General features: G+C 43.3%; 1 protein-coding gene across 1 annotated transcript; it reads right to left on the bottom strand.

Moving 5' to 3' along the window:
* Positions 1–850: 850 nt before the first annotated feature.
* On the bottom strand, positions 851–2,768 carry LOC122016595 (ACT domain-containing protein ACR8-like). The gene is made up of 4 exons (XM_042573950.1): positions 2,591–2,768; positions 1,714–2,509; positions 1,523–1,627; positions 851–1,442 (listed from the first exon to the last, which is right to left on the bottom strand). Exons 1-4 carry the CDS (start codon positions 2,632–2,634, stop codon positions 1,068–1,070), a joined length of 1,320 nt encoding a protein of 439 aa, XP_042429884.1. The 5' UTR covers positions 2,635–2,768; the 3' UTR covers positions 851–1,067.
* Between the last annotated feature and the right edge of the window lie 8,682 nt (positions 2,769–11,450).

The following is an 11,450-nucleotide window of genomic DNA, read 5'->3' as shown; positions in this document are numbered from 1 at the left end:
TCGAGATCGTGTTTTCCATGTTATACATTATTGCTTTATATTTGTACTTAGTTTTGTTCATGAATTGTAGTCTGGTAATGTATTTTATTAGGTTGTGATATTTGCTGTGTTAAGTCGTGCCAACACGCAATCCATTTATGTTTTCTATGTTATTTGGGATTGTATAAATCCCTTTATTATATGATTGGATATCTTTTATCTTCTAGTGTGTTTTTGTTTCCAGTCGTGTGTGTTATAGATATTATACTTGTTCTGTCTTGTGGCATTGTATCCAAGTTCCATATGTTGTCATAAGGGAGGAGATGCTATCCTTTTGTCGGGTAGAAACTCCTTCGAAGTGCGATAGATCTGGCCAAGACTGCTCCGAGCGCCTAGACCTGGTCTGGACGCTTGGAGTTTGGGCTTCTGAACCTGGTCCGGGTGCCTAGACTTGGTCAACTTCCAACATGACTGATTTTTTTTTCTGATCGATTGGGTGATACTCTGACCGTCTATCTAATGACAATGACTAGTTTTATTTTTTTATCATTCACTAATATCTTTAATATATAATGGCTCACTAATCTCTTTGCTAAATACAGTATATTATAGGTTCGACTAGGACCATAAATCTAAAATCTCAACCATTAAACTTGCCATGGAACCTTAAAGTCAGGCACGTTCACTCCAGAAACACCCCTGCCTGTCCACTCGTTCCGTGTTTGAAAACGTTGACGTCTCGTCCGTAGGGAAGCATGTTCGGTATGCGATTGCAATCTTATCGCATTAATGCATCTTCCTGCCCGTTTGGCTTGCTAATCAAGTGACCTATTTCTGTGCGGTGAAACATCACTCACCAAACATCTACCAGTAAAAGAAAAGGTCATTGGAGCATGCATTAGTGTCTGTTCTGTACAGTAAAGTTGCATGCATAAATAATTTGTACGATGCAGCTTTGGCAAAGGCCATGGCCAATAGCTGGCACCAAAAGTTCCCCTTCAACCACCACATTGTTCACCAAACCAGTCGGCATCCTCTTGGGTACCCTGTGCATGCATCTTTTCTAAGTCAAGTCAAGTCCGGTCCCATTAGGTGCAGGATCTAATCAGGCCCAAGTTGAAGAGGTTCCTCTTCACGATGCTGCCCAAGTGGAAGAGTCCGACTCCTCCGCCGCCGTTCGCCGCTGTCTCCTCCTCGGCCGGCGACCACTTACGAAGCGAGTATGGACCGCGCTCGTCGCTCAACTTGAGGCTGTCGACGCTGATCTTCTCCGTGATGGCGTCGACGATCCTCTGGCTTATTGCGCGGCCAGATGGGTCGGCGACGTAGAACGAGCTCGTGGCTACTCCGGCTTTGGTACTAACTTCCGCCCTCGTCACCGACAGTCCGTGCTCGCGCAGGATTTGCGTCACGTCCGCTAGTAAGCCCCTGTGATCCGCCGTCCGCAGCTCTAACATCACTCCCTGCGGCGTGAAAAGGGGGCAAATTGCAGCTCGAAATTTAATTTTGGATTGGGATGGTACTGATAGAGTGGAACACGTACCTCTGATGCTCTGCGCTCGATGGCGGCTTGGAGACATTGAACAACTCGCTGCCGCTCTGCTTCCGAACTGATCGGAGTGCCGTCCAAATGCCTTATATAAAATTCCTAATTAATTCACGGATTCAGCGCGATGTGAACGATTTTAAGCCAAATTTTGATGCAGAATTGGATTTTGGAGCCAGAAATTTTACTTGGTGGGCTCGAATGCCGTCGGTGTCGACGGTTCCATGGAAGACGACGTACTCCATATCGATCAGCGTGCAGACCACGTCGAAGAGAAGCTTCGGTCGATCACGGCACTCGACGTTGACGACGGAGTAACCGCGGTCTACCCAGTTTTGCACAGACACCACCAACGGCGTTTTGACCCGGCAGCCGGCGCGCTCGTAGTCGCGATCGTCGAACATGAGCTGGTGCATCCTGCGGTCCGAATGAGCCGTCGAAGGCGGTCCCATGCCGGCGGTGACCCTCTCACCGTGGTCGCCTATCAGTACGCTCCGTAGCCGCGCCACGATGCTGTGCGGGTCGTTGGCGCTTCCGAAGACCACAGAAATAAGGCACGCGACGCGGCCGTTGTGCGTCCATACCTTAGCCGCCACGACGTCGCACTCGGCATCGCGAAGCACGGCGAAAATCTCGGAGAGGAGACCCGGGCGGTCGTCGCCCGCGAGCGCCAGTTCGGTGGCGCCACATATCTCGCCTCCAGCTATCTCGCCTGGGACATCATTGCCGTTATCATCGGCATCAGCGCAAAGGGAAAGCTCGAGTTTGGAGGCCAGGTGGAGGTCGGCGAGCTTGCGACCGTGGCGATCAGTGACGTGGAAGACGTTCATGAACCAACGGCCGTCGGAGGAGATGTAGGCCTTTCCGATGACGAGATCGAGATCGGCGAGCACACGGAGGACCTCCAAAAGCACGCCACGCTCCCGAGCGCTGTCAACCTTCACCACCGTCGCGGTGGCGCCCACCGCATTGTCCACCACCACCCTGCGCCGCCCTGAATTCAGCAAGCCCAGCGCCCTACTCCAAAACAGAGCAGCAAAAGGAAGAAAACATTCTTACTCTTACCGGGGAGTGTTCATACGAATGATGAATTTGTTGTACTCCTCCATGGCAGGCTACTGACTTCAACCTGCCTCCTCTTCTGCTCCTCTAATCCTCTTCCTCGCCCTTCCTTCACGTATTTAAAAAGCTGCGAGAGAAGACTGGAAGAAAGAGGGAGGACGGGTGAGAGACGGGCCTCGTCGACCCATCTATGAGTCCACCTGCCACATTTGGTTCTTCAACAAACCACGTGCAATTTACACGTTGGTTCTGCACACGTGGGGGCAAGGAGCTAACCGACAATGCGAGCGGGTCGTCTTCCTTCCGTGCGCCGCACGTTATTATTATGCCCACCTGCCAGCTGCTTCGCGATGCGCGTTTTGGTGTGTGCGACCGTCTCTCATTAACCAACCAACCAACTAGCCTCATTGATCCGGTCTGCCGTGCCCTGCCCTGCCCTGCCGACCAATAGACCCTCGCCTCTCTCTCGGACGACTCGTCCTTGAGCGCCTCAAGGTCTACGCAGGAGAACAGCACATGTGCCCCCGGGTCTCGGTACGTGCGTTCCGTGCGGCAGGATCTAGCTGTGGATCTCCTACGGCAACTGCTGCATCCTTCGCGTCCATGTTTTAAACATGGGATCCAGATTTGTTAATCGATTAAACATGGGATCCAGATTTGTTAATCGATTAAACATGGGATCCAGATTTGTTAAGAATCCATCGATCGAATGTTAGTTAGCCTTACATACTTAAAATCGATTAACAAATCTGGATCCCATGTTTAAAACATGATGTGTGTATATATATATATATATATATAATATATATATATATATATATATATATATATATATATATATATATATATATATATATATATTTTTGTTTGTATATATATATATATATATATATATATATATATATATATATATATATATATATATAATTCTTGCGGTTTGGTGTGGTAGAGATGATTTGGTATTCCACGTCAAAGCCAAAAAAAAACACGGCATCATCTCTCTTCTCGTCTTCTTCGCCGACCTCGTCAAACCACCGACTGATGACCTTCCACTAGACGCTCGGCCACCGTCGGCTGGATCGCGGCCGGATTTCGGCCAGATGGCGGCCGGAATCCGACCGTTTCGTGGCCAAAATCTGCCGCAACGCTAGCAGACACAGCGTTGCCGATTCTGGCCGCGATCCGGCCGGAATCCAGTCGCGATCCGGCCGGAATCCGGTCGCGACCGGACACTGCGGACAAAGCCGTACGGACCGCTGCGGACATGCTTCCTGATCGGTCACCAGTCCGATCAGGGAACCTCCTGATCGGTCTCTGGACCGATCAGGGAACCTCCTGATCGGTCTGTAGACCGATCAGAAAAGAATCGACAGCGCTGTGGCTTTGACGTGGAATGTCAAATCATCGCTACCGCACCAAACCGCAAGAATTGCACCGCAGGAGAACATTTCTATATATATATATATATATATATATATATTTGTCTGTTTGGTGTGCGTGGCAAGACTAACAAGTTGTCGTGCAGAATAAAATAGCAGTTGAGAAGTGATCCGGTGGTAAGAGCCCGGGATCCCCTAACGAGGGGTCAACGCCACGTGGAGGTCAAAAGGCTAGGTGGTCCGTCGAAGAAGGGTGAGCCGACCGGACTCATGAGAAAAGGGCAGGCCGATCGGTCTGCCAGTAAACATCTGATAGTAAAAGGCACCCTGACAGGAATCGGGGTTCCGACGCTCAATGAAACAATAAATAATGACCGAGCGGAAGGCCTAAGAGCAGTGGCGTAGCTAGGAATTTCACTCAGGAGGGGCAAAGCGACGAAGTCGTCGAATGATGACGGTGATGCTGGCAGCAAACAATGACGTCGATTAAGCGAAAGAAATCAATCAAGAAAATTTTACCTCAATTAAAAGGTGTTTTTTTATGGAGCATCTGCAAAGCGACGACGTTAGCCAAGTGAAGACGACGACCATGTAACAAATGACAACGACAATGGTAGCAATCGGTGTGCGACAATAGCGACTTGGGCTATAACGTCAGTGACATGCCGCGGAAGATTTTTCGGGTTAAATTAGAGTTAGGAAAAAGAATATGAAAGAAATTAGAGGAAGAAAAAAAAATAAAAAAGAGGAAAATAAAAGTTCGGGATTAGAGGAGGAAGAAGAAAAATATATAGAAAAAAAATTGACTCAGGAAAAGAGTAAATTAGGTTCGGGTCGTTCGGCTAAAAGGGTTTTAATTGAAATTTTTTACTAAAAAGACGAGAAAGTTTCAAAATTTATGACTATACTTTCTTTTATTTTTTCCAAGTATTAATATTTTTCTTAAATTCCAGGGGGTGCGACCGCACCCCCTGATCTTTATATAGCTACGCCCCTGCCTAAGAGAAGGCAGGACGTAATGAGTGCGCCGCCCGGCCGGCGCAGGGAATTATGGCCGTCCGGACGGCGCTCTTCGTCTAGCCGGTCGGACGGACGTCCTGGCCGGCGGTGGGTAAATAGGGACAGGAACATCTGCTAACAGCCGTCAAGTCGTATGGCTAGCCCATACTTCTAGACTGACAACGGGGTGTCCTGTTGTCCCATCGAAGGCGCGATGGGACTCTTGAAGTATGGCGTCAGGTAAGCTTTCTGACAAACCCATATCGAGGTATGGGCTGCGGACACGTACGCGCCTCGGTGGGCGTGTAGAAGCTCTTTCACCGCTTTATATAAAGAGCCGCAGACTTCGCCGGAGGTACGCGAGATACAAGCTTTGGAGCTACTGTTTCCACCACTTGCTTACCTGACTTGAGCGTCGGAGGATCGCCGCCGGGAACCCCTTCCCGGCCCGACTTCTGTGCAGGTTCGTCGGAGTTTCGTGAGACTAGCCGGAGATCTACATCAGCAACTCGGAGAGCGCCACGTGCCCAGCGTCCGTTGATTCAGCGTTTGGACAGGATCAAGAAGTATTTACATTTTACAGAATGATGTTCTTATCGCCGCTGAATTGCTACTCCGGCCAATTGGAAGTGTTGAGGCCATACAATATCGAGGTCTTGGAATTCATTCCAACGTCTCCGTACAGTTCGATTCGATAGTGCACATTTTGTGGGATTGCAATTATAAAATTTAGAATGGTAAAAAAAATATCAAAGTGTGTTTTTTTAATCTTTCACTCACTTGTTTTTTTGGTTCTCTCGGAGAGGCTTTATGAAACTTTTTGGCCCCAATTTCTTCACCAACAAGCAATCAATATTTTATGAAATTAAAAAGGCTTCATATCCGAATTATTCTATTATAAATATAATTGAATTAACTACTCGTTCTATATTCACATGGATGCTAGTTTATATAAATCAGTATAAAATGGTGCTGATCTTTAGTAGTGCTAATCTTTAAAGATCAACATTAATAGTTGATATTGGTCTTAATGCTAGTCTTCTATTGGTGCTGGTCTAAAGATTAGCATTTAAATACCAACACTAATAGGTATTGGTCTTTAGTAGTGCTGGTCTTTAAAGACCAACACCAACAATCGCTATTGATTTTCTGTTATAGCTGGTTTGTGCAAACCAGTATCAACATTGGTGTTGGTTTGGACGCAAACCAATACCAACGTAGTGAAAATCATCATCAGTAGTTGATGCTAGTATGCGCAAATCAGTACCAACGCGGTGTTGATTTGTACAAACCAACACCAATGTTGTGTTGATTTGCACAAGCCAACACCAATATTGTGTTAATTTGCCCAAATCAACACCAACATGGTGTTGATTTGTATAAATCATCACCAACAGTTGATGTTGGTCTTCAAACACTAATAGCAACAATTCTGGTTATGGTTTGTGTAAATCATCACCAATATGGTGCAAACTAGCATCAACGTATTGGTGCTAGTCTTTATGATAATTGTGGGAAATATATCACTCCCCTAGCACTCTCTAAACTTTGAGTTAAATCATTACTACATTCTAATATTCTCTTAAGTCTTAATTTTCTGCTAACCCATTTTTATTCTTACAAAAAACTATGCCCTCTTCTTTTCCTCACCTATAGTATCTCCAAACGTATCTGATTATCCGTCTATTGCCCAACCTTTAATTATCAATAAGCCTTCTACCTTTAATGCTTTAACCCAAGACCGTCAATGTTCTACTAAAAATGTCTGCAAAATAACTTATAACCCTACAAGTAATTCAGCTAGTCAAACTTGTGACTTAGCTTTCCAAGAATACTAGGAAAACTAGAACTACTTGGCTGGTTAAGCCCTTCTATACACCCGCTACATTTAACCTAGTCTAAACCACAAGACTTACTATTTCCTCACTAGTTACTTCAGTTAATTAATACTCATAAACTAGAATTAGACTCTTTAATCTCTAGACTTAAAAAACTTGAAAATATTGATGAAAATCCTACCAAATACTGGGATAAGGATAAAATCTACTACAAACTAAGTATCATTAACCCATATCTCACTATTAAAGCCTAATATTTAAGATATACAAATTGGAAATGGAAAATAGAAGAATGTGCAATGCATATTAAATAATTATTAAGTTCAGATATCATACAAAAATCTACATCTAGACATAGAAGTCCCGCTTTCATTGTCAACAAAGGAGCATAACAGAAACGTGGTCAATCATGAATGGTTTTCAATTATAAATGTTTAAATGATAATTGTCAAGAAAATGACTATAAAATCCCTAATAAAGACCAACTCCTGAATAAAATCTAAAATTCTAAATGATACTCTAAGTTTGATATAAAATTAAGATTCTGGTAAGTAAAAATACACCCAGAATGCATAAAATGGACTGCCTTTTCTTGCCCTGAAGGATATTTTGAATAGCTTGTAATGTCTTTTGTCATAAAAGTTGCCCCTCAAATCTTCCAAAGAAAAATAGATGATATTTTTCTGAATGTCTCTATGTTTATTTGTCTTTATATATATATATGGCATTTTAGGTTTCTCTAAAATTAAGTCTAAACATTTTCCTCATTTACATATTATTTTCAATCTATTTGAAAAGCATGGCTTAATTATTTCCAGAAACAAAATGCAATTAGTCACTACTCATATTGATTTTCTTGGAGCCGAAATTAGACAAGATAAAATAGCCCTCCAACCACACATATCTGTTGGTGCAAGCTGCACCAGAATAAAACTTAAGTTTTGATGTTGTCAAAGGTTCAAGTTAAGTCTTGTTGTGATCTAACAAGTTTACTGAGTGTGCAGAATGTTTACTCAACCGGGAAAGACCTAGTTGGAGGTTAGGCAGGAGAAATCTTAGCATATCGTGGAACCCAGGTGAAAGTCCAAGAAGGTCGAGGGGAGACGAAGCTTGGTAGTGTGATCGAGAGGTCTGAAGGACCGAAGATCAAAGGAAAAGTCCTGGGGAGCCGATCAAGGCTGAGTGAGAAGTCCAAACTAGATCTGGAGGATCAAAGTTTGGCAGGTAGGTTGAGGTAAGCAAACTGGAGGAGCGACAGTGAGATCGGGATCCCGGAGGGAACAACCATAGGTCGCTGATCCAACTGAAGAAACTAGGAAGGTTTCCAAGTTGAGATCAAGAACAGTTCTACTGTTCTTTTATTACTCATGCATTATTATACTGTTATGCTAACATCTGTGTTGCAGGGTGTTTTTTGTTCTAACACTGTTTTGCAGGTCTAAGCGGATCGGTCGACCGAACCAAGTAAGATCAGCACAGAAGTCAGTCCAGATGGGAACAGAGCCAGAGTCCGGTCAAAGCTTGATAGGTCAACTGAAAAGTAAGATCGGTCGACCGAACCTGTTGACTCAGCAAGTCAATTCATCAGCACCGAATCAGCAAGCAAAGGAAAGAAGGGCTGATCGGTCGACCGAATAAGAGGATCGGTCGACTGATCCAATCAACATTTAATCAGCATTAAAGGGTGATCTCGGCAGATTTCAGCGAACAAGGAAAAAGCTTGTTCGGTCAACCGATAAAAGGATTCGGTCGACCGAACCATTGAAGACAAATTAAAGCACAATTACGAGCCAGCATCAGATTGTCAGCTGGAGGTGATCGAAGCTGGTTCGGTCGACCGAACAGGGGATCGGTCGACCGAACCCTCAGTACTCCTATAAAACCAGGCTCGAAGACAGAGGCGGTAACAACTTTTCTGATCAACTCTTGTGCTCGTTTGCAATCTGTCCACGCTACAAGTCTTCATCAAATTTGCAAGCGACTTCATCCGATTGCCGACCGAGCTACGACTTAAATTCTGCAATTGTCGGTATAGCTTTATTTTTGTACTGCAATTTAATTCTGTAAGATAGTAGAAGTGTTACTATCTTACATATCTGTACTTGTACGATTCACTTCTTTCCGAGGAGTTCGGAAAGAAGGATTATAGTGTTTTGCCCATCGGTGCGGTCAAGAACCGCGGGCCTTCGAGTAGGAGTCGAGCTAGGCTCCGAACGAAGTAAACAATTGTTTCTCCTTTCTTATTTTCCGCTGCACGATTCTGACTTAAAAAGAAGCGATATTCACCCCCCCTCTATCGCGCTACTCTATCCTATCAATTGGTATCAGAGCCAAGTTAGCTCTGAAATTTCTTAACCGATTTTCTAAGCATCTTTAAAATCTTTTCTTTTCTTCAAATTTCTTTTTCATTATCTCTATTTTTTCAAGCACTACTAATCCCAAGAAAAAAGTCTTGAAAATATTTTTTTAATCTGTGCTTTGCAAGGATGTCGAATTCATATCAAGAAGGCTATAGCACGGTCCGACCTCCACTATTCAAAGGAGAAAACTTTAGCTACTGGAAGAATAGGATGGAGTGTTTCCTAAAGTCCGACATCGAGCTCTGGTTCACAATCTTGAAAGGTTATACTCCTCCAACGAAGGACGGAACAACTCTAGAACCGGAAGAATGGACTCCACAAATGGTCAAAAAGGCACAACTAAATTACAAGGTGATCAACACCATTCAGTGTGGACTCACAATGGAGGAATTGAACCGAGTTGGTCCCTACGACAACGCCAAAGACTTGTGGGACTCACTAATCAAATTACACGAAGGAACCGACGACTCAAAGGTAAACAAACGAGATCTTCTTTTAAATAATTTACTTAATATAAAAATGTTTCCTGGAGAGACGGCCTCGCAACTACACGCCCGACTGAAGGACATCCTCAACGGTCTTCACCTGATCGGACACGAACTCGAAAATCGCGGCACGATAAGGTACGCTCTGAACGCCTTTCCGAGGAATGGTTTGTGGGCATCAATTGTAGATGCATACAAAGTTTCCAAAGATCTTTCAATTCTTAAGTTAGACGAATTGTTTTGCGAGTTGGAATTACACGAGCAATCTAACATGAGTCATGTCTAGAAAGGAGTTGCTTTGTATGCAGGTTCAAGCAAAGAGACAAAATCAAAAACAAAGATCGAGTCTGAAAGCGAGTCAGACTCAGATTCAACAAACGAAGAAGAACTAGTCAACATGGTCCGAAGATTGTTGACTAAGAAAAAGTTCAGAAGAAATACCAAAGAGATTCCACCGAACCAGATCCAAAACAAATCAGAAATGATTTGTTATGGATGCAACAAAAAGGGGCATTTCAAAAACGAATGCCCAAATCGGAAAGAAGAACGACCCAAATCGACAAGACGGAAGAAGGCACTTCAAGCGACTTGGGACGAAACCTCTTCCGATGAATCCGACACGGAACAAACGAAGCACTCGAGTCACCTTGCATTTATGGCAAGGAACGAAGATTTCGAGTCTGAGTTCGACGAAGAATACGAGTTTGAGATCGACCTCGATTCCGAGAGAAGCCCCGGATCGAAAGATCCGAATATGGTAACGATTTATTCAAAGTCAAATTTACTTAAAGTAGTTAAATGTTTGTTTAAAAAATTAGCAAATTCGGAAAAACAAAATAACTTGTTACTTAAGGAAATAGACCACCTTAAGCAACAAGTTAGCTTGAGTGACTCGACTAACCAAGTTCAAGTCGGAACTTCAACTCAAGTTGAAAAACTCGAGGAAGAAAATTCCGATTTGAAAGGTCAAGTCGAGCGACTCAAGAAAACTTTTGAAAGGTTCGAAATGGGATCCAAGTGTCTAAATATGGTACTTGGATCGCAACGAGCCGTGTACAACAAATCGGGGCTTGGCTATAAACCGAACAAAACAAACAAATCATACATGTCTCTAATCAATCAAAATGTTAGAAGTCAAGTCCAAGCATGGGTTCAAACAAAACACTTAACCAAACCAATCAAACCAAACCACTACTTGGTCCCTAAGAGTCAAATCAATTACTTAGATAGACCTTATCTAAGCTATGACTCAGGGGGAGCAACTAGAAAAATAATCCAACCAACTTAATTAAACCAAACTCAATACTTAGGATTAGGATTATTAGAACGGTTAGATGAAAAAGGTTTACCAAACCCTATAACATAGCACCGGAATGGATTGGGATGATAGTACGTCAAGGAAACTCTGTCGAAAGCATGTCTAGGTTGAATATGAAATTCTACCTGGTGCACTAGACTCAGTGGATCTGACCGAAGCTACCCCAGTCAAACATGAGCTAGTTAGACCAAAATTTAGTATTAAGTTTTTTGGGCAGGAACAGTTTGGAAAGTCTTCAGCAAGTGGTCTAATGATATTCATGTAGGCCATATGCCTCGCCACTGAACTGAAACTTATCCTTAGGACGCCTGCTTGATTAACCCAAAGCTAAGTTTGAATCTAACATGGGTTCAATAACCTCTTTCAATAAAATTATTTTAAACTTAATTAAATAAAATTATTTTAAACTTAATTAAAATTATTTCAAGCTTAATTAAAATTATTTCAAACTTAAATAAAATTATTTCAAACTTAATAAAATTAT

The sequence above is a fragment of the Zingiber officinale genome, chromosome 8B (genome assembly GCF_018446385.1).
Source record: "Zingiber officinale cultivar Zhangliang chromosome 8B, Zo_v1.1, whole genome shotgun sequence".
NCBI lineage: Eukaryota > Viridiplantae > Streptophyta > Magnoliopsida > Zingiberales > Zingiberaceae > Zingiber > Zingiber officinale.
This window is presented reverse-complemented; position numbering and strand designations above follow the sequence as displayed.